Below are 27,823 nucleotides of genomic sequence, written 5' to 3' on the forward strand. Positions count from 1 at the left end.
ATGGTTGTAGGTGTGTGTCATTAATTCTGAGGCCTCTGTTCTGTTTCATTGGTCTATATCTCTGTTTTGGTACCAGTACCATGCTGTTTTGATTACTGTAGCCTTGTAGTACTGTTTGAAGTTAGGAAGCGTGATGCCTCCAGCATTTTTTTTTTTTTTTTTTTTGCTTAGGATTGTCTTGGCTATGCAGGCTCTTTTTTTGGTTCCATATGAAATTTAAGGTGTTTTTTTTCCAATTTTGTGAAGAAAGTCAATGGTAGCTTGATGGGGATAGCATTGAATCTATAAATTACTTTGGGCGTTATGGCCATTTTCACAATACTGATTCTTCCTGACCATGAGCATGGAATGTTTTCCCATCTGTTTGTGTCTTCTCTTATTTCCTTACTTTATAAGTTTTTTTCTATTTTTAAGCTTTTTTGGTAAAAACAAAGACACAAACACATACATTAGCCTAGCCCTACACAGGGTCATGATTTTCAATATCTCTGTCTTCCTCCTCTACATCTTGTACCACTGGAAGGTCTTCAGGGACAATAACATACATGGAGTGTCATCTCCCATGACAACAATGCCTCCTGGAATATCTCCTGAAGGACCTGCTTAAGACTGTTTTACAGTTAACTTTTTCTATAAGTAGAAGAATACATTCTAAAATAATGATTAAAAGTATAGTGTAGTAAATACATAAACTAGTAACATCACTGTTAATTATCTTCATCAAGTATTACATAACTATATATAGTCATATGTGCTATGCTTTTATACATCTGGCAGCACTGTAGGTTTGTTTATAGCAGTACCACAAACACACGAGTAACTTGTGCTATGATGTTATAATGGCTACGACTTCACTAGGCAATGAGAATGTTTCAGCTCCATTATAATCTTATGGGACCACTGTTGTATATGCAGTCGGTCGTTGATGCAGCACATGACTGTATTGGTTTACCATACTGAACTTCTGTTTTCTGGGGTGTTTTTTTTGAGACAATCTCTCCTTGTTACCCAGGCTGGAGTGCAGTCGTGTAATTTCTGCTTACTGCAACCTGCGCCTCCTGGGTTCAGGTGATTCTCCTGACTCAGCCTCCCGAATAGCTGAGATTACAGGTGTGCACCACCATACCTGGCTAATTTTTGTATTTGTAGAGACAGGGTTTTGCCATGTCTGCTAGATTGGTCTCAAACTCCTGGATTCCTCCTCAGCCTCCCAAAGTGCTGAGATTACAGACCACTGTGCCTGGCCTGAACTTCTGTTTTATGCTTTATTAAATCCAATATTTGGAAAGCCCTCAAGTGTTTCTCATTTTGATAGGACTCAATCTCCAGATTCATTCCCCCAGATTTTATTGAGGAGGGGTTTTAGGCTTGGTGAGGGAGGGTGTAGAGTAGACCTTAATCTAGGCTGTGGCCCATACTCCCAAGGATGGCCTTCACAGTATGTCAGCTCTGTGTTCTGGTAATAAGGCCTCTCCTTTGTGACTGGGCCAGATGTCTCAAGTCCCAGTACTGCTCAACTTCCAGCATCTATTGTGTTCACAGCCTGGAGGAGCCATCCTTTGATAAGCTTTGTGAAGTCTTCTTTGTGAAGCTCTTGGCTACACAGATTTGGGCCTCGCTCTCACCCTGCTCACAAGCAGCTCCTTTCTTGCTGCTGCTCCGCTTCACAGTGCAGGCTGCTTCAGAACTCAGCTCAGCCTTCTCAGCCCCGTGGAAACACCATGTTTTACTTGTCCTGTAAGGAAACTGTCCACACCCATGCAGACAGTTGCGGTAACCAAGCAGCTCACCTCATGAGTTTCTCTTCCCTCAGGGATCACACAGTGGGAGGGCTAGTTCCCCTGACATGGCTGGAATGTAAAGATTCTTAAGAAGATGATAGCAATGTACAGATCCTTCAATAGTTTTTAAAACTTCCCATTCATGCATGTTCTCATTAGAACAAAGGTTGTCATTCTTTTTATATGGGTGAAAATTTTCACCTTATTGTTATTTTAATTTATGTTATTTATCTCCTGATGAGGTTAGGCATCTTTTACTAGTTTTTTTCCACTGACAACTCATCTTCTGAGGTTTTCTCTAGCTATCTGTTGCCTGTTTTCCTAGTGTTGCCTTTTTCCTTTTGATCTGTAGGCGCTCAATGTGTATAGTGCCAGAAACACATTTTTAGTTATACTTGTTTCAAAGATCTCCAGGCTACTGGGTTTCATTTAAAAAAAAAATAAAGGCCTTGTATCAGAGAGAAATGTTTTATACTTTTATGAAATATAATTATCAATCTTAAAAAATTATTTTGGGACATTGTCTAATTGCTGCATTAAAAAGTATCTAAAAACTTAATGACTTAAAATGAACAAAAATAATTATTTCAGTTTCTGAGGGTCAGAAATAATTTTTCATGATTTTATTTTATTTTACTTTTTTAGAGACAGGGTCTCACCATTTTGCCTAGGCAGGCCGCAAACTCCTGGACTCAAGGGATCCTCCTGCCTCAGCCTCCCAACGTGCTGGAGTTACAGGCATGAACTACGATGCCCAGCTCATATTTCATTGTTTTTTTGTTTTTTTGAGACGGAGTTTCGCTCTTGTTACCCAGGCTGGAGTGCAATGGTGCGATCTCGGCTCACTGCAACCTCTGCCTCCTGGGTTCAGGCAATTCTCCTGCCTCAGCCTCCCAAGTAGCTGGGATTACAGGCACGTGCCACCATGCCCAGCTAATTTTTTTGTATTTTTAGTAGAGACGGGGTTTCACCATGTTGACCAGGATGGTCTCGATCTCTCGACTTCATGATCCACCCGTCTCGACCTCCCAAAGTGCTGGGATTACAGGCTTGAGCCACCGCGCCCGGCCATTTCATTGTTTTAAATGGGAAATTTATAATGCATTATAACTGGATTCAAATTCTATAATGTAACTAAAACATAAGCAAAGCCCTATTACAAGTAATAGGTAATCATATTTGGATGCAAAATGGTTAAAATATCATTATGTGATCACCAAACACTTAATATGATTGGTATTAATAAAACACACTTGTTTTCCACGTAGTAAAATGGCCTTTCTTAGGGCTGGGAACCTTTGAGACTCTGTTACTGACATGAGGAAGTTTTCTAAACACTTATCCTTGATTTTGACATTCCACCAATTATATTTGCAATGTATCACACCATCTTTCCTGAATATTATAAATTTAAAATGTAGAATTTTGTTTTGGAGATGGAAATATAAACAGTGTATGAAAATGTTGTATTAAGAGATATGTATGGTCTATGACGTCTGTACATTAAAAACCAAGTGATGCTTTACAGGATAATGTGGAAACACATTTTCAAGGTATGTTGGAATTGTAAGACCCTTGCATTATCTAAGAAGTGTAAAAGTACCAATTTATGTTAGAAGTAATATGTCAGGCATTATTTCTTGGGTGACTCTTTAAAGAAAATAATATATAACATGCAAGATAATAGAGGGAAGTTTTAGTTAGTTAAAAATGATATTACCTATGATAGCATCAAAACCCATCAAATATGTAGAGATTTGTGTAAATTTCTACATGGAAGACTAAATTATTACTAATGTAAATGAAAGTGGGGCTAAACAAAAGGTAAAATGTATGATATTTATGGACTAGAAGAGTCAATATTGTAAAGATGTGCTTTCTCCAGCTGATTGATAAATGTGATGCCATCCCAGTTAAAAATCCCAAAAGATTTTTCTATATAAAATTTCTCTCTATAAAATCAGTGAGGTTCGGAATTGTGGTTCACACTTGTAATCCAAGTGCTTTTGGAGGCTGAGGTGGGAGAATCATTTAAGGCAAGGAGCTCCCGAGATCAGCCAGGGCAACATAGCAAGACCCTATCTCTACAAAAAATACAAAGATTAGCCAGGCATGGTGGTATGCATCTGTCATCCCAGCTACTCAGGAGGCTGAGGTGGGAGGATTGTTTGAGACCAGGAGTTAGAGGATGCAGTGAACTATGATGGCACCATTGCACTTCAACCTGAGCAACAGAGCAAGATCTTGTCTCAAAAAGAAATGAAGTAAAAAAGAAATAGATCACTGAGTCCCAAAACAGACACACACGTATAAAGACATGATATAAGACAAAGGTGGCAAAACAGTTGATAAATGATGATCTTTTCTTCAGTGATCCTGAAATGACTGAATATCTATATGGGAAAAAGTAAAACTTACCCTGTCCTTCACAGTATAAGAAAGTCAAGTCTAGGTGGATTATATATCTAAATGTGAAAGTCAAAACAATAGAGCTTTTAGAAGTTCATACAGGACAATATCCTCATGATGTTTAGGTGGAAAAATTTTCTTAAGTGTGATATAAAAAGCACTAATGATAACAGACCAGGTTGATAAATCATTATCTGTTGAAATCAAGAACTTCCGTTTATTAAAAGTTACCATTAGGAAAGTGAAATGGCCCAAATCTCCTTAAGCTGATAAGCAACTTCAGCAAAGTCTCAGGATACAAAATCAATGTGCAAAAATCACAAGCATTTCTATACACCAATAACAGACAAACAGAGCCAAATCATGAGTGAACTCCCATTCACAATTACTGTAAAGAGAATAAAATACCTAGGAATACAACTTACAAGGGATGTGATGGACCTCTTAAAGGAGAGCTGGAAACCACTGCTCAAGAAAATAAGAGAGGACACAAATATTCCATGCCCATGGATAGGACAAATCAATATTATGAAAATGACCATAGTGCCCAAAGTAATTTATAGATTTGATGCAATCTCCATCAAGCTATCATTGACTTTCTTCACAGAATTGGAAAAAACCACCTTAAATTTCATATGGAACCAAAAAGTCCTGCATAGCCAAGACAATTGTAAGCAAAAAGAACAAAGCTGCAGTCATCATGCTATCTGACTTTAAACTATACTACAAGGCTACAGTAACAAAAACAACATGGTACTGGTACCAAAACAGAGATAGAGACCAATGGAACAGAACAGAGGCCTCAGAAATAACACCACACACCTACAACCATCTGATCTTTGACAAACCTGACAAAAACAATGAGGAAAGAATTCCCTATTCAATAACGTTGCTGGGAAAACTGGCTAGTCATATGTCGAAAGCTGAAACTGGATCCCTTCCTTACACCTTATGCAAAAATTAACTCCAGATAGATTAAAGACTTAAACATAAGACCTAAAGCCATAAAAATCCTAGAGAAAAACCTAGGCAATACCATTCAGGACATAGGCACAGGCAAGGACTTCATGACTAAAACACCAAAAGCAATGGCAACAAAAGCCAAAATTGACAAATGGGATTTAATTAACCTAAACAGCCTCTGCACAGCAAAAGAAATGATCATCAGAGTGAACAGGCAACCTACAGAATGGGGGAATTTTTGCAATCTGTCCATCTGACAAAGGGCTAAAATCCAGAATCCACAAAGATCTTAAACAAATTCACAAGAAAAAAAAAAACAAACAACCCCATCAAAAAGTGGGCAATGGATATAAACAGATGCTTCTCAAAGGAAGACATTTATGCAGCCAACAAACATGAAAAAATGCTCATCATCACTGGTCATTAGAGAAACGCAAATCAAAACCATATTGAGATACCATCTCATGCCAGTTAGAAGAGTGATCATTAAAAAGTCAGGAAACAACAGATACTGGAGAGGATGTGGAGAAATAGGAACACTTTCACACTGTTGGTGGGAGTGTAAATTAGTTCAACAATTGTGGAAGACAGTTTGGCGATTCCTCAAGGATCTAGAACCAGAAATACCATTTGACCCAGCAATCCCATTACTGGGTATATACTCAAAGGATTATAAATCATTCTACTGTAAAGACACAGGCACATGTATGTTTACTGTGGCACCGTTCACAATAGCAAAGAGTTGGAACCAACCCAAACACCCATCAGTGAAAGACCGGATAAAGAAAATGTGGCATATATACACCATGGAATACCATGCAGACATACAATAGGATGAGTTCATGTCCTTTGCAGGGACATGGATGAAGCTGGAAACCATCATTCTCAGCAAACTGACACAAGAACAGAAAACCAAACACTGTGTGTTCTCACTCATAAGTGGGAGTTGAACAATGAGAATACATGAACACAGGGAGGGGAACATCATACACTGGGGCCTGTTGGGGGTTGAGGGACTAGGGGAGGGATAGCATTAGGAGAAATACCTAATGTAGATGATGGGTTGATGGGTGCAGTAAACTACCATGACACATGTATACCTATGTAACAAACTTGCACATTCTGCACATGTACCCCAGTACTTAAAGTGTAATTTTTTAAAAAAGAAAAGTAAAATGGCAAACCACAGAGGGACAGAGAGTAGTTATAATGCTTATAACCAACAGAGAACTTGTATATAGAAAATATTAGGAACTCTTACTAATAATATACAAAAAACACAATTAAAAACGGGCAAGATACTTGAGAAAGCCCTTCAGAAAGAAAATATCTAAATGACAAGTGAACATATATGAAAGAGGTTCAACCTCATTAGTCATCAGAGAAATGCAAATTAAAACCACAGTGAGATACTACTATACACCCACTAAAATGGCTAGAATTAGAAAGACTGACCATCATAAGAGTTGACAGGAATGTGGAATAAGGAAAGTCTCATACACTGTAGATAGTACTGTGAATTAATGGAACTACTTTGGAAAACAATTTGGCATTATCTACATAAGTTAAATATTTGTCCATGTGTGCACCAAGAGACATGTACAGGAATATTTATAGTAGTGCCATTCACTCAAATCTGGAATCAATCAAAGTTATTAGTGCTCAAATGTGGATAAATACATCATGGTGTAATTCAATCAACAGAATACAAGAAAACAGTAAAAATGAACAAACTACAGCTACATTCAATAGTGTGGGCAAATATCATAATTATAATGTTAAGTGAAAGAAGCCAGGAACAAAGAAGATAAATTGTTTAAGCCTATGAAGTTCAAAAAAACATGCTAAACTAACCTATGATATTTGGACATATGCTTCCATGGCAAAACCGTAAAAGAAATAGGGAAGTGAATGCCATAAAATTCTGGGCAGTGGTTACGTTTGTGTGGAGAGTGAGGAGACTGGTATTGAGAAGAAACATGACAAGGCTTCTGGGTGCTGGCAACATTCCATATTTGACCTGGGTGGTGGTTACATGGGGGTTTATTTTGTGATAACTCAGTGGGGCTTCACTTTTCTGTATGTTTGTCATGTTTTACAATGAAAAAGTTAAAAGCAAATAGGAAATGATATTCCTGTGCTTAAAAGAATGCAGAAGGACTTGGAACGACTTCTAACACCTTCCTGTGGCCTGAATTGCTCTATGACTTTACCCATTATCTTTTGCCATTCCTTCTTGCATAGGCCATCCTCAAGCCACACTGCCCTTCCTAGAATTCCTCCACATTCCAATCCCTCATCAAATCTTTTGGCTCTGCCTTCAAATTGTATCCCAAATATGCTTGTTTCTTAACCCCTTTACTGCTATCACTCTTGTCTAAGCTAAAAATAATTTACTGAGTGGAGAACAACATTACTGAGGGAGAAGGGGTCAAGGTGTTGAGAGGATCATCTTTGTAAAACTGAAATCGCCAAGAATTAGGACAGGAGTGAGTATATGGGGAGAGCAAGAGTAAGCCAAGAGTAGTGAAACCCAGGAAACAGAAGATGAGTTGAACAAAGAAAGCTAATAGGTGGCATAGTCTGAATGACATGACATTTACATCTGGGGGCTTTTGGGAAGCAGGGAGGGACTGTGGTCTGGAAGCAGCAATAAGCAACAACCAAAAAATGCTTTCCCTACTCTAAGCCCAGTGGAACAATTTTCCAATTAAAGCTTGAAATTTTAAAAAATGAGTATAAATAAAATCCTACAAATTATAATCGAGTATAGATAGGTACATGGTAGATAGATAGATCGATAGATAGATAGATAGATAGATAGATAGATAGATAGATAGATGGTTACCTTTCCTTTGTAATTTTCTGCAAGCATATTGCAAAGTGTTGTTTTCCCTGAATACTGAGGTCCAAGTATGAATACTTTACATGGTGGTGCCGGCATAGGTGGAAGCAGATAGGGACGTGGGTTCAATAAAAATGATTTTAATGCTTCTTCTGATGAAAGACAGTAGATCTTACCTAGAAAACTTAAAATATGCCATATAAGTAACCAACTGAAAAGACGTATGAGCAAGTTTTAAAATTAAGTTCTAAAAATCTTACTTACCTCACAGAATAATCTGATAATCCTGAATAAACGTTACCGTCTTTTAAATTCACAGGACATGTAGCTCCCCATTTGCTTCTCTGCCATCTATATCGTGGTGCAATAGGTTTATAAGATGCAAGAGTACGAAACAGCTCACCCTGTGAATTGCAAATACTACATTAAAAATATGGGCCTAAGTTTTGCTGGAATCAGCAGTATTAAATATTTCATTCATTATTTTATAGTGCTTTACTATTTAAGAAATAATTTAAAAAGCAAATTTTGTTTTTTTTCTTAATTGCAACATTCTGCATTTGTCCTTGATTTAATAAGACTAGTTTTCATTTATGTTAAAAAAATAAATTTTACTGAGTAATTTCTATCACGTTGTAAAATAAGCATAAGGTAGATTGTACATTTTCTATCTTTCTTAGAAAACAGATTCTGAAAAATTCTTGTTAAAAAATTTTGAAAATGTACCAGATTCTTTGTCAATTTACCCTGGCTTTTACATATACCTACGATGTTATATACACATTGTTTTTCATTTACTTAGCTATAAGTGGTTCTTTCATTCTTAAAATTTAAAGTCTCCTTCATCAGCAATTCTTTCAGTTGGTGACCTCCAGATAAGTTAAAAAATACTCTTCTACAGACTGCAAAATTCTGTAGAAAACTGCTAAATCTCAGTTGGGAACATGCTTATTTTATTTTATATTTATGCTTATTTTACCATATGATAGATTGTTTGAAAGGTTCATCTGTCCTTGTGCTTCCTTAGCAGGGGATGAGAAAACTGGTGAGAGATGGCATGGTCAGGTTTATGGTTTTAACGTCCCCTCCAAAACTCGTGTTGAAATTTAATTGCCATTGTGATGGTATTTAGAGGTAGGACTGTTAACAGGTGATTAGGTCATGAGTGCTCTGCCCTCATAAATAGATTAATGTCATTATCTCAGTGGGTGAGTTATTTTGAGAGTGGGATTGTTATAAAGGCAAATTTGGCCTCCTCTAGCCCTGGCTCTGGCTCTTGCACTCTTTTGTCCTTCACGGTCTACCATGGGAAACAGCACAAAGGCCGTCATCAGATGCTGGTGCCATGCACGTGGACTTCCCAGGCTCCAGAACTGTGAACCAAATAAACTTATTTTCTTTATAAATTACCTAGTCTGTGGTATTTTACTATAGCAAAAGAAAATGAAGTAAGACAGTGGATAATGGCCAGGGGAAAACTGCTCCCTCCAGCCCTCAGATGGGGGTCACACATTTATATATCATAGTTGACTATGGAATGCAGATGAGATTGTGAGCTATGATCTTCCCTGGACCACTGCAGCATCAGAGAACAAAGAGGCATGTGTACTGCAGAGATGCTGCATGAATGTTCCAAAGTGAGAGCTGGAAGTGATAGTAAATGTTAAGGAAACTGTCAATGCTTAGGGGACTTGCATAAGACTGAGAACCTCATCCATGGAGCACATTAAGCTACAGCTCTTCTCCACAGAGTTCCTGGACAATGAGCTAGGAACTGAAACCGTGCCCAGTTAGGTCAGGAGGCAGTCACTCTTTCCTTATCATCCATATTTCGCACTCATACATGAAAACAGTATTTGAATAGACCGTAAATATTCTCTAAAAGGTTAAGTATTTGAATAGCAGATCATGTTCCTCTCTCAACTTCATGCCCGTGGTGCCACAGGTTTAGCAGGTGCTGAGGGGAGAGGAGAAGAGGAACTTTTGAATGAATTTGATATTACAGGCTTAGAATGATCCGGACTGGCTTCTGCTTAAACAAAGCAGACTGAAAACATGCATATATGTTTGCTGCCTTCCTAAAACCTCACTAAAATGATAGTAGAATAATTTTTTAAAAAAGAATAAACTCACGAGGACACAGGGAATGGGAGAAGAGACTAGAGATGTTGATCAGGCTGTTAGCCTGATCAACATAATTTTGTAAGTTAGAAAGCAGATGGATAACTGACTTATGTCAGAGAAAGGTGAAAGCTAAATATCTGTGGAGCAAAGATAGGTATGGGAGAGGCAGGAACAACATGGGACCAGTGGATTCATTTTGCAAAACACTGGAAAGCCATGGGACCTTGTGATACCAGGTACCTCTGAAGGGAAATGAATGGAGAGCAGAAAACCGTATGACTGGTTGGAAAACTTTGAAAGAAGGTGCTAGTGCCAGAGCCACTCCCACCCTACTTGGCCCCCTCCCACTACTTCTTTCTCGATCAGAAGACAGGAAGCATACTTTTTGGAGTGACTTAACCAGAGGAGCTTGTGAGGGACCCCAGACACAACCACGGTAGCAAGGCAGGGGCAGAAGAAAGTTGGCCACTACCGTCAAACTCTACTCCGACCCATCCTCTTGCTGAAGAACTTCTGGACCTTTCCATGATCCAACAACTTAGGGTTAATGCCTCCAAAATGTCTCCAGCACTTTTGCCAGCTCTATTGTGATAGGGTGAATGCCCTTGCAGAGCACAAACCAATTTGCCAGGGCCAGAACCAAATGAACATTACAGGGCCCTTGTTCTACAGTTATTAAGAATTTCAAGACTGCAGCAGCAGAGCATTAAACTAAGCACATCGTCCTGTGTCATAAAACCAGCCCTGCCCTGCAATGCAATTGTTAGATTTTTTAAATCACCATTGGTTCTAGGCACTTTAAAAACATCATCTCACGTAATCTTTACAATAACACAATGACATAGGGATTTTTATTCCATATATATATAATTGAATAAAGGGCAGCAAGGTTAAGCCGAGTGCAGGTCTGAAAGGCTGTATAGCTGGAATTCAAATCCAGGTCTGTGTGACTCAAAAGCTAAAACTTCTACTGTGCTGGGTGCCAGTCTGACCCTGTCCTTCCTCCTACTGCACAAACCCACACCCACATCCCCATCCACCTGCACAGCCCCTCCTCTCCAGCAACTCATCAGGTGCTACAGCTCTCTCACCTTTCACCAGGGAGCTGGAGTCTACAGTAAGGTCTCTGTGCCTCTCCTACCCCTTTAAATTAGTGGTTCTCTTCCCTGGCTGAATAGTAGAATCTCCTAGGGAAGATTTTGGGCTTGTTTTTTAGTTTCTTAATTGTGGTAAAATACACATCGCATAAAATTTGCTTTTGTAACCACCTTTAAGCATACAGTTCAGTGGTATTAAGTATATTCACTGTGTTGTACAACCACCACCTCTATTCATTTCCAGAACTTTTCCATCATCCCAAACAGACTCTGTACTCATGAAATAACCCTCTATTCTTCCTCCCCCCAGCTCCTGGTAACCTCTATCCTACATTCTGTCTCTATGAACTTGTCTATTCTGTGTATCTTGTATAAGTGGAATCATATGTTTGCCCTTTTGAATCTGCTTGTTTCACTTAGTATGTTTTCATGGCTCAGATTTTATCATATATAAGAATTTTACTCCTCTTTAAGGTTGAATAATATTCCATCATACACACACACACAAACACACACACACACACACACACACACACACCCCACATTTTGCTTATCCATTCATCTTGATGGACATTGGGTTAGTTCCACCTTCTGGCTATTGTGAATAAAGCTTCTATGAGTATTGGTGTACAAGTATCTGTTTGAGATCCTGATCTCAATCCTTTGGGGGAAATGTCTAGAAGTATAATTGCTGGATAGATGATGATAATGTTTAACTTTGCGAGCAAACACCAAACTATTTTAAACAGCAGCTGCACCATTTTATGCCCCTATGAACAATGCAAGAGGGCATTTCTCCTCATCAACACTTGTTATTTCTCGTTTTTGAATAGCTCCCTAATGGACATGAGATGGCATCTCATTGTAGTTTTGATTTGCATTTCCCTAATGGCTAGTGATATCCAGCGTCTTTTCATGTACTCATTGGCCATTTATATATCTTATTTGGAGAAATGTCTATTCAAAGCCTTTGTCCATTTTTGAACTGGATTGTTTTATTGCTGTAGAATTATAGTTGTTCTTTACATATTCTGCATATTAATCCCTTATCAGACATATAATTTTCAAATCTTTTTCTCCTTTCTGTGGGTTGTTTTTGTTTTTTCACTCTATTGATTGATGGTGTTTTCCTTTTTTTTTTTTTTTTTTTTTGTTGTTGTTGTCGATGAGATGGGGTTTCACCATGTTGGCCAGACTGGTCTGAAACTCCTGGCCTCTATTGATAGTGTTGATGCACAAAAGTTTTTTGTATTTTTTCTTTTGTAGTCTGTGCCTTTGATGTCATACTCTGTTTTGTTTTGTTTCACTTAATGACAGAGCCCTATCCTAGAAATTCTGTTTTAACTGACCTGGGAATTGTTATGTTTAAAAAGCTTTCTAGATGACACCATATTGCAGTCAGGGCTGGGAATCACTGCTTTAAATATTTCCATTATATTGATTCTCTAAAAATCACCTGCCTTTAGCTGAAGGTTATTCATCTAAAGTCCTTTAAAAACACAGGAACCTGTAGACCAATCAACTTTAATTGACCAGGCTCCTTTGGCAACCCAAGAGTTAAAGTAGGCATTGTCAGACTTAAATGGTTATATAAATTCATTCTAGATTTTGTAAAAATACATTTTCGGGTTCCATCTCCAGTCCAATCAGTCTGGGATTCGGGCCTGAGGGATTTGTATTTGTAGTAAGCTTCCAACATGATTCTTTTGGAGGTGGGCTGGACTGCCAGGTAGAAATGCTGCTTAAGGGATATGAATAATGACTCTGGCATACACAGCCACATCTTCTTCCCTTTTATGAAAAAGGAGGCAGGCTCACCTGATCATACAGCTTATGAACTACAACTTTACACCTATGCCCCATGCATGCAATGCTTTTTCAGGACAAGCTTTCTGGCTCAGAAATTTCCTGCAGGTTTTATAGATACTTTTTATTTTTCCTTCAATGATGATTTAGAACAGGAAGCCTCAGTACATAATTTATTTTTCCCAGTCTCTGTTCTGACCAAGCCCACCTTTCTTCCTCTTCAACATCAGTTCATGTTGCAGAGGTCCCAACATATTCCAGTTATGTGGACCCACTGAGATCTTGTTATGATAAAGAATAACATAATGACCTCTTTCTTCAAAGGTTTTAAAATTTAAATCATATCTATTTATGATCCTGGTATATGTTTTTATTTTATTTTATTTTTATTTTTGAGATAGGATCTTGCTCTATCATGCAGGCTAGGGTGCAGTGGCACAATCATGGCTCACTGCAGCCTCAACCTCTAGGCTCAGTTGATTCCCCCACCTCAGCCTCTCAAGTACTTGGGACTATAGGCATGTGCCACCATGCCTGGTTATTTTTTTTTAATTTTTTTAGGGCCAGAGTCACCTATGTTCCAGGCTGGTCTCAAACTCCTGGGCTCAAGCGATCAATCCTTCAACCTCAGCCTCCCAAACGGCTGGGATTACCGATGTGAGCTAGTGTGCCCAGACCTGGTATGCATTTTTAAAAAATAATTTCTACTCATATAGGTGAAACTCAGCTTCTCAGAATAGATCGAATCCTCCAATTAAAACTCCTTGTGGCAGTTTTGGCAGTTGGCAGTTATAATTTGATATCTATCACATATATAGCACATTAGTGCCAGGAACACATTAGTTACTAAGAAAAAAATTGGTTGAATGATTAAATAAATAAATAGCACTTATGGAGTTAAGAACTTTAATGTCTTCAGATTCTTTGGTGCTGCAAATTTTTAAACTGAACTTGGATTTCTTTCTTATTATTCTTGTGTTTGTTTTGATTTTCTTTGTTTCAAAACTTGTGTTGTGTCTAATGTCTAAAAGGATATTGTGCTAATATTACAGCTTCTTCCCAGAAATCAAATCCATTTTTATCAAAGAGTACAAGTTAGGACCACAACATACATATACGTGTGCAAATATAAATTAATACATAAAATAAATTAATAATAATAAGTTAATTAAGTTATTATCTATAATATATATATATATATGTTTTAGATAGAGTGTGGCTTTGTTGCCCAGGCTGGAATGCAGTGGTGTGATCATGGCTCACTGCAGCCTCAACCTCCTGGACTTAAGCAATCCTCCCGTCTCAGCTCCTGAGTAGCTGAGACTGCAGGTGCATGCCACCACACCTGGCTAAGTTTTTCTTTTCTTTTTGTAGAGACAAGTTCTCACTAGGTTGCCCAGGCTGGTCTTGAACTCCTGGGGTTAAGCTATCCTCCCATGGGGTTACATGCATGAGCCACTACACGCTGCCCACAATATATATTGAAAAGCAGACTTTCAAACAGTTCCATATAACTTACATTTTCCAATGTGTCACTAACTTCTTCCTCTGCACCCTGAAGTTTGGTTATAACAGCTGCCCTTTTTAGGTTCAGATATTTAAGTCGATCCATAACAATCTAGATTTAAAGAACACAAATTTAACTACGTTGGCATCTGAATATCTCCAACATTCTGAAATAGCAATGGGCTTATGAGCCAAGCCCGTGATCCCTCTGAGCCTCTGGGATGAATCCTTGCTTGCTGCTTCTGGCTTCTGGCTGTTTGCTGACAATCCTTGGTATGTGTTGGCTTGTATATGCATCACTCCAATCTCTGCCTCTGAGTTCACAGAGCCATCTTCTCCTTATGTGTCTGAGTCTCTTCTCTTAATCCATAGGCAAAGACCTTAGTTTTCCAAATAAGGTCACATTCACAGGTGTTGGAGTTAGGGCTTCAACATATCTTTTTGAGGGACACATTTCAACTCATAACAGTCTGCCATCTGGTCCCCAGATATGTCCTTAGAGGTTTGGTCTCTGGGACCTCTTCAGGCAAAGGGATGATTGCCATGTGAGGACAGAGGCATATATTGGAGTTATGCTGCCATAAGCCAAGGAATGCTGGGAGCTACTAGAAGCTGGAAGAAACCAAAGTAGAGCTTCCACAATAGGCTTTGATAGGAGCATGGCACTGTCAACACCTTGATTTTGGACTTTTAGCCTCCAGAACTGTGAGAGAATAAACTTATGTCATTTTAAGCCACCAGTTTGTGGCACTTTGTTATGGCAACCCCAGGAAATTAATGCAGACACTATGTGGAAGAATCTGGAAAAATAAAAAAGGTCAGCACATGAAATGGGAGATGGCGAGATAGCCAAACTCCTGATGGTGTGTGGTAGCCTGTGATAGATTGTGTTATTTGTTCACAATGCAACTTTCATGGATTAATTCCCTAGTTCATTTTTGGTGGAGTACTTCCTTATTCCACTAATGCCAAGCTTCTCCATGTAGCCTGCTCTGCCAATAGAACGTGAGTGGAAGTGCAGAGTACTAGTTCCAATGGGGGCCTTCACAGGCTTGGCAGTTCCAGCCAGGACCCCTGGAGTCCTCTACCTTGAGGAAAGTGTGTTCCAGGTAGTAAAAAGCGGTAGAATTCTGGCTATATTTTGAAGGAGAAGCCTGCTGTGTAGATACTGGTGAATGGGATGTGGCATGTGAGAAAAAAAAGTCAAGGAGAGCAGCTGGCTGGGTGTTTTTGGCATTTACTGAAAGAGGAGAATGGTGAGAGGAGCACATTGGGGGCAGGATGGTGGTGGTGAAGTTCTATCTCACACACTTAAATCCAAAATGACTAGTAGACATCCAATTAAAAAAACAGAAGTGGCAGCCGTTAAGTATACAAGTGTGGAATTCAGGGGAAAGATCTGAGATAGTAACATGAATTTAAGAGTTGTCAGTGGTTAGAAGATATCTAAAGCCACTGACGGAATGAAGTCTCTTGACGAGTGAGGGTAAACAGAGAAGAGCTCATGCCTTGTGAACTCTGGGGTCCTGAAACACTGCAGGTTAGAGAATTAGAGTGTCCAGTGAGGTGTAATGAAACTACTATGGTGTGATGTCCGAGAAGCCAAGGGAAGAAAGGTGCAGAAAAAAAGAAGTGATCTGTTGTGTCAAATCTTGCTTCTATTATAGATTGAATTAGATGATGACTGAAAAATGAGCAGTGGCTTTGATCATGAGATGACAGGTGATCTTGGCAAGAGCATGTCTCAAGTGAGGAGCTTCTCCGTGATCTGGCTCTACAACTAGCACTGTTACCATGTTGCCACCAATCAGATAAAGCTAGAAATCTGAGCATTATCTTTGACTTTTCTCTCTCCCTTAATTTCCGTATTAGGTTACTCACCAAGTTCTGTCAAGTAGATTTCTTAAATGCCTCTCAGTTCTGTCCTTTTCTGTCCATTCCTGTGGTCACTACCCTAGGTTAGGCTACCGTCTCATATCTGATTGATGGCAAAAGCCAAAACTAGTTTTCCTATCACCAATTTGATTCTCCTTTCATTTTTTCTTTGCATGGAACTGAGTGATCTTTCTTAAACAGAAATAGGATCATTTGCACTTTCTGGCTTAAAATCTTTCACTCATGTTGAGGTCTAAACTCCTTAATATGGTTTACAAGGTCTTTCTTGGTGCAACCCCTGCTTATTTCTAGTCTTGGCTCTATTCCACCCCTCCTACCCCAACCTCCTATGTTCTAGTCCTATGTTCCATTCCTGCAACTCACTATGCTCTTTCTGGCCTCTGGGACCTTGACATAGCCCCTCCCCTCAGCATAGAACACTGTCCCATTTCCCTCACCTCCCCTTGTCTTCAAGGTCTAGTTCTTACTGGTCCTTTAAGTTTCTATGTAAAGATAATTTCAGAGTGGTGGTCCTCCTTACCTGATTGTTTTGTCATTATGCCATGAACTCCTATAATACCATGCATGTATATCCCTGACTATAACACAAACTGCTCTCTAAACATTTATTTTCCCCAACATATTGGATACTGCATGAGGGAAGAGACGTGTGGGCTCATCTGCCTCCTTTGTATCTGTATCCCTAGAGCCCATTATAATGCCAGACACTTATTAGATGTTTAAAAAATAGTTACTATATTTTTGTAAAACATTTTTGGGTTCCAATTTCTCTACATCCTCACCAACACTTTTTATTAGTGTGTGTGTGTGTGTGTGTGTGTGTGTGTGTGTGTGTGTTTTACTTTAGTCATCCTAGAAGGGAAAAGGGGTACATCATTATGGTTTTGACCTGCCTTTACCTAATGACAAATGATGTTCAGCATCTTCTCATGTGCTTTTGGTTACCATTGCTTTTACTTTTCTTCTGACACCTTTGGATGTACAGAGATTTTAAATTTGAATGTAGTTTTGATTTTAAAACGAACAGATGAATAAACAGAATATCAAAATTTTAACTGTCAAGACAAATTGTTCAAAGATAAATGGTGTTCAAATATAAATATACTCCTGTTTATTAAAAGAAGTACAATGCTGCCAATAGCTTTTAAATTTTCCATGCTGTAAAGTACTCCTGCTGAACACTGCACTTACCGTAAAGAGCTCCTCTGGTGGTTTATTTCCACTTAGCTCAATGAGATACTGGGGACTGTGTTCAGCCATTACTTCCTGCAGGTAATAGAAAAAGAAACTTTACAATACAGGATCACTGGAAAAACAGAATACAAGATCAGAATCTTAATATACTGTGCAGAAATATTTAAAGTAAATTGTTTGCCTTATACATGTTATAATATATGTTGTTTTCAGTGCTCAAGAGATCTTTTGCAAAAGCTCAAACTAATCTTCTCATCATTAATTGTATTTTCCTGTTAAAAATATCTTTTTTCTCTATATTGATGCTTTAATATTTTTTCCCATAGATGTACCGGAGCAGATAGATGCTCCAAAAAAGCAGATAGATGCTCCAATACAAAATGTTTTGGAGCATCTATCTGCATATGTTCATAGCTTTGCTATTTGGTTTCCAAACCATGGAAGCATCTGATTAAAATTTAAGCCACAGATTTTCTTCATATAGATGCTAGCATCATTTAAACAATACAATGTATTTTTATTATTTTAATACACATTTTTTCTTATGGATTTTTTTAAACCCAGAAAAGTAGAGAGAAAAAGGTCTCTAATCCAGCCCCCAAAGGTAACTACTATTACTGTTTTCTTCCCATCTTTCATGCCATGAAAAATTGGTTTGCATGCTCAAGATCATAATGAAGCTTACTTTTTCACTTAACATTGTAACTATGCTTCTCCTATACTTACATAAGATCACTATCAATGTAACATTTTAATGATTTTATAAGATTATGTACTGTGGATGTAGCACAATTTATTTAATACTTCTCTGTTGTTTGATATTTAGGTATGTTACAATACTTTATTAGTTATTTTGAAGTATTTCTTTTCATATTTTAAAAATTACTTTCTTCTTTAATAATTACAAAAATAACTTGTACTAACTGCAACTTGTGAAGGAATGCAAAAAAGTACATCGAAACAGTCAATGCGACTTATTCCTACTCCTCCATGCTGCCTGCACAACAGGTAGGTCTCTTTACACAATCATTCACTTCATTGATAGGTACACATATAAATATTCAGTAACACAGAATATGCAACCTTTGGTATATCTTGATATATTGGATATACAGGCCAGATTTGTAAAAGTAGGTTTTAGTATTAATACATGTAGGTACAGCCAGTTGGTTTTCTAAAAGGTTGTAGCAATTTAAAACCCTAATCAGCAGGCTGGTCGCGGTGGGTAACACCTGTAATCCCAGCACTTTGGGAGGCCAAGGCGGGTGGATCACCTGAGGTCGGGAGTTTGAGAACAGCCTGACTAACATGGAGAAGCCCCTGTCTCTACTAAAAAAAAAAAAAAAAAAAAAAAAAATTAGCTGGGCATAGTGGCACATGCCTGTAATCCCAGCTATTTGGGAGGCTGAAGCAGGAGAATCATCTGAACCTGGAAGGTGGAGGTTGCAGTGAGCCGAGATCACACCATTGCACTCCAGCCTAGGCAATAAGAGCAAAAAAACTCTGTCTCAAAAACAACAACAAAACAAAACAAAAAACCCTAACCAGCAATGTATGAGAATGCTCATTTCTTCCTGCCACCATTGGGGCTATGTTAACTTTTTAATTTCTGCCAAACTGAGTTAAAAAATGGGATCAGTTTATTTTACTTTTTATTCCTGTGGTGAGGTTCAGCACTCAGATACGCATCTCTGTAAACTGCCTAATCATAACCTCTATACATTTTTCTATTGGATTGTTTCATTTCTCTGACATTCATGGAAAGTTTTTAACTATTATCTGGTGTTGGGGGAAGCGGCATTGGAGGAAGGATTTACAATGTGTTTACTTAAACTGGTTATAAGTAATGTATAACATAGACTCGCTATAAGTAATGTATAAAAGAAATCAGGAACAATAAACTGCAGAAGGCTGCAGGAGGCCTCTGGGGAGAAAGGCCTCTCTGTTGCCAATGTATTCCCAGGAACAAAATGATCTAAGCTCTGATATTCTAAACATAGTGCCCAAGGACATAAAACTCTCTTGAAGCAATGGAATGTAACCAGACAGGTAGGCTCCTTGCTAAACCTGCTCCCACCAACTGCATTGTCTATTGATAAGCATATGCTTTTAGCTCTTGGAAAACTCATATAAACTGCCACTGCTATCAATTTTATGTTTGGCCACAGCCTCCCTTCCACCAATTCACCCTACCACCTATACTATAGATAAAAGTGACTATATTCAATAAATACTGTGGAAACCAGAGCCCAGGGCCTCTGCTTCCTCCAGTTTATGCACTGGCCCCCTGGTCCCACTTATGCATTCTTAACTTGTCTTTTTCTCATTCATTTGTCACCACCAAACTCGGGGTACCCACGGGGGGTGTGTGGGGCTGGCACCCTACAATCTGGCATGTGGATTGCAAATATTTTATCTTTCTATGATTTATCTTTTTAATGTATTTATGGTGTCTTCAGCAAAATAAATTATTTTCATAATCAAATATATATGTTCATTACTTCTAGATTTCCTTTCCTGTTTAAATTAGTTGTTTTTTTTTTTGGTAGAGACAGGGTTTCACAATGGTTTTTGCCACATTGCCCAGGCTGGTCTTGAACTCTTGGGCTCAAGCAATCTGCCCACTTTAGACTCCCACAGTGTTAGGATTACAGGTGTGAGCCACCTGTAAATTAGATTTTATCTCAACCTAAATTAGATTTTATCTCAAGATTATATTAATATTTTTCTAAATTTTCTTCTACTATTTGTTTTTATTCTTAATATTAAAATCCAATATCTACTATATTTTATTTTTGTATGTCAACAATGTTGAACTCTGAGCCCTGTGACACTAGAAAGTAGGGATGACTGAGAAATAAGACCCATTTCCATCCTTCCTCAAGGACTCAGATAGTCTGTCTCCATCTTTGCTCAGGACTTCATAAGACTCAAGGATGGCTCCCTTGTTTACCTGCTTCCATAAAACCCAGCTTCTTTCCATTTCTTTTAGAAGGTCCTTATTAACGAACATTCTCCTTATTGCAAGTTTGAACAAAATCATCTCTTTAATTATTCAGTGTATTTTGTTTTTCACAATATTGTGTAAGGTTAGATTCTACGTGTTTTCCTCTAGGCTGACAACAGATTTACCAGTGTTGTTCACTTAACCATAAATAATCATGTTTTGAACAAGGCTTCACATCACATTGTGTTATATATATATATATATATATATATATATATATATATATATATATATATATATATACCTTTTTTTTCTTTTGAGATGGAGTCTTGCTCTGTCACCCAGGCTGGAGGGCAGTGGCACAATCTTGGCTCACTGCAACCTTCGTCTCCTGGGTTCAGTGATTCTCCTGCCTTAACCTCCCGAGTAGCTGGGATTAAAGATGGTGCCACCATGCCCAGCTAATCTTTTTGTATTTTAGTAGAGGGGGGTTTCACCATGTTGCTCACACTGGTCTCGAATTCCTGAGCTCAGGCGATCTGCCCCCCTTGGCCTCCCAAAGTGCTAGGATTACAGATGTGAGCCACTGTGCCTGGCCTGTTCTATATTTTTTTTTATTGTTTCCTTAAGCTAGATTCAATCTTGAGAGTGAACTACTAAGTTAGAAAGTATCAACACTCTGTCCTTCAGAGTGGATACCTGCACCAGGAGTTGAGTTGAGATTCAAAGACTGTCCAAAATAGGGACCTGGTGCTGGCTTAGCTCTGAAGCAGTGTGCAGGATGTAAACCAGAAAGCAATGCAGCTCAGTTTGCTCCTAATTGCTTTTCTTGTATCTCTTGGAGACACAGTGAACTTTAGTGGTCTTGGTCTAAAAATGAAGTAACATCTCAGGCAGGTCTAGAACTCAGAAAAGACTAGAACTGTAGGGTCTTACCCTTTATGGCTCTCCTTCCTCAACATGTAAGGCAATTGCTTGGCTTTTCAGCAAGTATCACCTAGGCCTAAAGTCTAGGTTCTTGGCTTTGAAATTTTGCTTTGTTGCACCAGGGCAATGAATTCTTATCTTTATTTTGCTGCAGGGTCTAGCTGTTTTCTGCTTCTGGGTGTTTTTGTGGACAACCTGTCAAAGAATGGCCATACAAATTCCTATTTGGAATATAAGAGTGCTTTACCACATCCTTGCTAACATTAGGAATTCTTTTATATATATATATAAATTGTACTAGGTTCTGGAGTACATGTGCAGATCATGCAGGACTGTTGCATAGGTACATACATGGCAATGTGGTTTGCTGCCTCCATTCCTCCGTCACCTATATCTGGCATTTCTCTCCATGTTATCCCGCCCCACCACCCGCTGTCCTTACCCTAGCACCCCCCAACAGACCCCAGTATATGAGGCTCCCCTCCCTGTGTCCATGTGTTTTCATTGTTTAACACCCGCCTATAAGTGAGAACATGTGGTGTTTGATTTTCTGTTCTTGTGTCAGTTTGCTGAGAATGATGATTTCCAGCTTCATCCATGTCCCTACAAAGGACAAGAACTCATCGTTTTTTATTGCTGTTTAGTATTCCATGGTGTATATGTGCCACATTTTCCTTGTCCAGTCTATCATTGATGGACATTTGGGCTGGTTTCAGGTTTTTGCTATTGTAAACAGTGCTTCGATGAACCTATGTGTGCATGTATCTTTATAATTCAATGATTTAAATCCTTTGGCTATATACCCAGTAATGGGATTGCTGGGACAAATGGAATTTCTATTTCTAGGTCCTTGAGAAATTGTCACACTGTCTTCCACAATGGTTGAACTAATTTACACTCCGACCAACAATGTAAAAGTGTTCCTATTTCTCCACATCCTCTCCAGCATCTGTTGTCTCCAGATTTTTTAATGATCACCATTCTAACTGGCGTGAGATGGTATCTCAATGTGGTTTTGATTTGCATTTCTCTAATGACCAGTGATGATGAGCATTTTTTCATATGTTTGTTGGCCTCATGTATGTCTTCTTTTGTAAAGTGTCTATTCATATCCTTCACCCACTTTTGAATAGGTTTGTTTTTTTCTTGTAAATCTGTTTTAGTTCTTTGTAGATTCTGGATGTAAGTCCTTTGTCAGATGGGTAGATTGCAAAATTTTTTTCCCATTCTGTTGGTTGCCAGTTCACTCTAATGATTGTTTCTTTTGCTGTACAGAAGCTCTGGAGTTTAATTTGTCCCCATTTGTCTATTTTGGCTTTTGTTGCCAATGCTTTTGGTGTTTTAATTATGAAGTCCTTGCCCATGTCTATGTCCTGAATGGTTTTGCCTAGGTTTTCTTCTAGGGTTTTTGTGGTATTAGGTCTTATGTTTAAGTCTTTAATCCATCTGGAGTTAATTTTAGTGTAAGCTGTTGGAAGGGGTCCAGTTCCTGTTTTCTGCATATGGATAGCCAGTCTTACTACCTGTTCATATTTTAAATTTTGATCATGAAAATGATATTTCATTACCTAGATTTGCATTTCTTTATTATCAGCAAGGCTGAACATTTTTTTCTACAGGCTTGTTACTCTTCTTCATTTTTCTTAATTGCTCATATTTGTTGTCCATTTATCTCAAGACAGAGTGAAATTACAGGTTTTTAAAAAATAATTTCTATGAGCTTTTAATATGCCAAAGCTTTAAATTTTTCATCATAGTTAATGGGAATATTTTTCCAGTTTATTGTCTTTGAGTGTGGTTTTATCTATTTAATTTCCAAAAGTTGTACATTTAATGAAATTGAAGCTATCGTTCTTTTTCCTTTGTATCTTGTCATTTGTGCTGATGAACATTTGTTAAGCATTTACTGTTTGCCAGACTTGGGCACTGTACTGGGCACCAGCAATGTGAGAAAGGATAACCTGGTGGTGTCCTTAAAAAGATAACCTCTGCATTTCCCCCCCATAAATATAATTTTCTAAATTTCTGAATCTGATTCTAATTTGGCTTTATTTCATACCCAGTGCCAGTCACTTAAAGAGTAGTCAGGATATTTTTATTGAAGGAAGAAAGGATGTTACTGATAGTCATGTACTTCATGCTTCAGCAGCTATGTTTATAAGCCAGGATATTTTTATTGAAGGAAGAAAGGATGTTACTGATAGTCATGTACTTCATGCTTCAGCAGCTATGTTTATAAGCAGGAGACGTGGGGAGAAATAGAAGTCATTCAAATGAAAGCAATTAACTGTGGTTCTCATTTTGGGGGATGGATGATGAAAGAGAAAATGATCCACTCATTTATCTTTAAAATAATATAAATATTGTGAGACAGCATGAAACACATTCTTTAGTTTCTCTATCACATGGAAACAGACAATTGAAGGACTGTTTTATTTGTCTTCATAGTTCTATTGCTTAGCATAGTGTCTGGCTAAATGTGCAAGTTCAATAAATACTTGTTGACTTAATCTCCAACACAAATGATTATATTTGGTAGAGTCTTACCCGGACTTTTACCGTATAAAATATTCTTTTCACATACTTCTAGTCTCAGTCATCATACTTTTAAAATACTAATCATTTTAATTAAAACCTTCCTATTATATTATATAATAGTCTTAACATGTTTACATATAATGGGATAACCATAGACCAATCAGCGTAACAATTCTTTAGATAGCAATCTAACTGAATGGGCAATTCCTTTTAAACAAAAGGGACACCTTAAGTGCACTTTTTTTTTGAGAAAGCTATAAATTACAGATTGAAAATGCTTTTACAACATAGTCTTTTAACATGAATTTCCAACCCCTATCCATAAAGGAATACCCCCATTGGCTTTTGAAAAATGCAGTTCATTTGTCACTTTGCAGTAACAGAGTTGTTTTCTAAGAGTTAAATAATATTGTTCTGGGAAACATTCTTTGGGATGGAAGCCTTTTTCTAACAGCTTTCTACAAAGCTCAAGAGGAGAATCAGACAGATAATACATGGGGATTAAGACATGTGAAAGCTATTTAACCAGTGATTAAACAAAAATCAATATTCCAATTTTTAGCAATATATTTTGTTCTTACTTCTAAAGTTTGGAGAATCGTTTCCTTATAAAGCTTAACAATGTTTTCAACGTTTTCCAAATAATCTTCAGGCCTCTGAACCAGATGATGAAGAATTTCAGCCACCATCTGCATTTCAGCAATAAATGCCTAAATAGAAAAAAAGATTTTCAAATATCTTTAGATGAATAATTATTCAATTACAAGCCGCATTCCCCACTCTTTACACCTAGATATCATTTTTGGGTAAGAAGTGGGGGTGGGGGCATACGAGAAGGTTCAAGATTAAGATAAAAGATTTTTATTTAAGAGAATGAAAGACTCCTAAGGGGTCTTCATCAGATGGAATAAAGTTTCAAATTGATCTGAACATTTACTCATTTCCATTTGTTCCCCAATAAGTAGGGAAGAATAGGGGAAGAACATCAGATTTTTGGAGGCAAAATAGAGAAATTATATTTCTTGTGAACACCTGAGCTTTTAATTCATTCATTCCGCATTTATTGAGTGCCTTCTGTGCATCAGGCACTGTTCTAAGGATTTGGGATAGAAGAGTGAAGAAAACCAACTAACATCTTGGGCTTATAGCACTCACACACCTTGCAGTTGAGGAAGAGAGCATAAACAAGTACACAAATACATTTATAATGTATTAGGTGGTGGTAAGTACTAGGAAGAAAAATAAAGCAGGGTAGCATGGATGGAGAGTGGTGGGAGAAGACGCTATTTTACATCAGGTGGTCATGAAAGGGTTATCTAAAGAAGTGGAAGTTGAGTTGAAATCTGAAGGAAATGAGGGAGAGAGAGCTGCCACACAGGTTTCTAGAGAAAGAACATCTTAAGGCAGAGGGAACTGTTGTAAAAATTCTCATCACGGGGTCTGGCACAGAATAAGTATTCCATATCATATTTATGATACAAATTATTCATTCTTTCCCATTTTTTATCAATGTACACACATGCATATTTTACTTGAGCCATAGTCTCCATATAAGATATTTTATCACCTGTTTTAAGTATTATTTTAATGGTCAAATAATATATTAATTTCCTTGAATTTACAATTATTTAATTACTCTATACTTGGACAATAATGTTTCAGGCTCTTCACGATTACAAATAATGTTGCAATAAGTAGCTTTGTAGATAAATCTTTATATGGCTAATATTTTCCCTTACAATAGTTCCTACAAGTAGAATTACTGGACCAAAGGTTATACATTTCAAAGTGGCTCAATACATGTGTCTTTTCCAAAAGATGCTACCATTTTCTCTCTCTAGTAGAGGGATTTTCTAGTATGCTGGCATTCATTCATTCAGCCATTACACAGCTTCATATTAAGTGCCCACTATCCCACTGGAGGCCATCCCTGCTACATAGAGTTTTCATTCAGTGGGGCAGATAGATAATAAGCAAGTAAAAAAGTAACATAATTTCAAAACGTGGTAAGTGCTATGAGGAAAATAAATCAGAGCAATGGAGGGGGAAACCCTGCAAGAGCCAAGGCAAGGATCTGAAGCCTCAGCATGTTCTCATATAAATACAGATTTAGGAACAAATTAGAAATATAGTTACATAGTTATTCCCATATATACTCATATATAATCACACAGCTATTCATATGTAATCATAAATATATTCATCTATATAATCATATAATCTTTAATCTTACTAATAAGTCTCAGGTCAAGAAGTATGGGGCTGAAGTGGTATTGGAAAAGAGGTGACCCTAAGGCAAGATACTCTGAGTCCTCTGTCATGCCCACATAAGGGCAGCTGGAGGATGCCTTGGCTGTGTGACAGTGTCAACACTGTGAAAGCACCTGCTGTTTAGCCAGCTAGGGAAGGAGACGTCCAAGATGGCTAAGACGTCTTCTCCCCAGAGGAGTAAGGAGAAAACTCCACTTCTCCAAGCTTTTGTGGTAGGCCTGATGGCTGTCAGGGAAGCCCACAGCCATCCCGAGACTTAATTGTCTCTATGTGGTGCTGTGCTTCAGTGGTCACATTCCATGGCTACTTTCAAGTCCTACTTCTGCACCTGGTTCCTCTTTTCCTTAGAAGATAAGAATTAGTAATAGTAACATAAATTTTAGTGACCTTGCTGTTACTTGAAAAGTATGAAAAAAGTGCTGACACCTTAGGTTTTTTCTTTGCCTCGGCTTCTTCAAAGTCTTGGGCCCCTTATCTCCGAGACACGATTTACCTGACCCTATCACTAACCATCCTTACCTCATCCTACCTGCCCTTCTCCCTGTGTTACACTCAATAAAAGTAAGAGTGTCCAGGCACTTGGGGCCACTGTTGGTCTCTGCGCTTCAAGAAGCTGTGGACCCCTGGGCCCAAACTCTTCTCTATCTCTGTGTATTCTGTCTTTATTTCTAATTTCTCATCTCCACACCAGCAGGGAGGGACTCACTGGACCCTATAGAAATGGACCCTATAAGCAAGGGGTTAGACTTATGCTATTTAACATGAAGTTATTAGCCACATCTACCCATTGAGCACTTGAAATTTGGCAAGTGTAATTGGAATGTACTATAAATGTAAGATACATACCAGATTTCAAAAACTAAGATGAAAATAGAACATGTCATTCTTAGAATATTTATATTGATTATAAGTTGAACTTTTCATGTTCTCTGTTCATCAGAGTTTGAAATCAGGGTTGTGTTAACTTCACAAACTGAATGATGCGTGGGTTACTTTGCTCCCTGGGTTACTTAGTCTTTTATTGCTCTGTTATGGCTTAAATGTTTGTCTCTTCCAAAGCTCATGTTGAAATTCAGTTCCCAATGTGGCAGTATTGAGAGGTGAGGTCTTTAAGACTCATCTTTAAGAGGTGATTGAGTCATGAGGGTCCATGAAGAATTAATCCATCATGGATTAACAGATTCACAGGAGTGGTACTGGTGGCTTTATATGAAGAAGAGAGACCTGAGCTAGCACATTCAGGTCCCTCACCATGTGATACCCTGCACCACCTCAGGACTCTGTGGAGTGTCTACCTGCAAGAAGGCCCTCACCAGATGTGGCTTCTCAACCTTAGACTTCTCAGCCTCTACAACTATAAGAAATAAATTCCTTTTCTAAAGGGAATGCTCATATAATGTTGGTGGGGTTGTAAATTAGCTCATTCCCTGTTGAAAGCAGTTTGAAGATTTCCCAAATAATTAAAAACTGAATTATTCAACTTGACAATCCCATTACAGGCCATATATCCAAAGGAAAA

At 38.1% G+C, this 27,823-nt stretch overlaps 1 protein-coding gene across 9 annotated transcripts in view; it reads right to left on the minus strand.

The window, feature by feature from the left end:
• AK9 (adenylate kinase 9) overlaps positions 1-27,823 on the minus strand; it is a 221,005-nt gene that overhangs the window by 154,977 nt on the left and 38,205 nt on the right. For all 9 annotated transcript variants that reach the window (XR_013534480.1, XM_035296488.3, XM_035296487.3 and 6 more), the window contains exons 8-12: positions 24,615-24,743; positions 17,619-17,693; positions 14,545-14,643; positions 8,263-8,402; positions 8,002-8,182 (exon numbers count right to left, since the gene is read on the minus strand). Coding sequence is in view for 8 of the 9 variants with exons in the window: in XM_035296488.3 (XP_035152379.3) it covers positions 8,002-8,182; positions 8,263-8,402; positions 14,545-14,643; positions 17,619-17,693; positions 24,615-24,743 (624 nt within the window). In the remaining variant the exon portion in view is untranslated. The remainder of the gene's footprint in view (positions 1-8,001; positions 8,183-8,262; positions 8,403-14,544; positions 14,644-17,618; positions 17,694-24,614; positions 24,744-27,823) is intronic.

This window comes from Callithrix jacchus, chromosome 4 (genome assembly GCF_049354715.1).
Source record: "Callithrix jacchus isolate 240 chromosome 4, calJac240_pri, whole genome shotgun sequence".
Classification (NCBI taxonomy): Eukaryota; Metazoa; Chordata; class Mammalia; order Primates; family Cebidae; genus Callithrix; species Callithrix jacchus.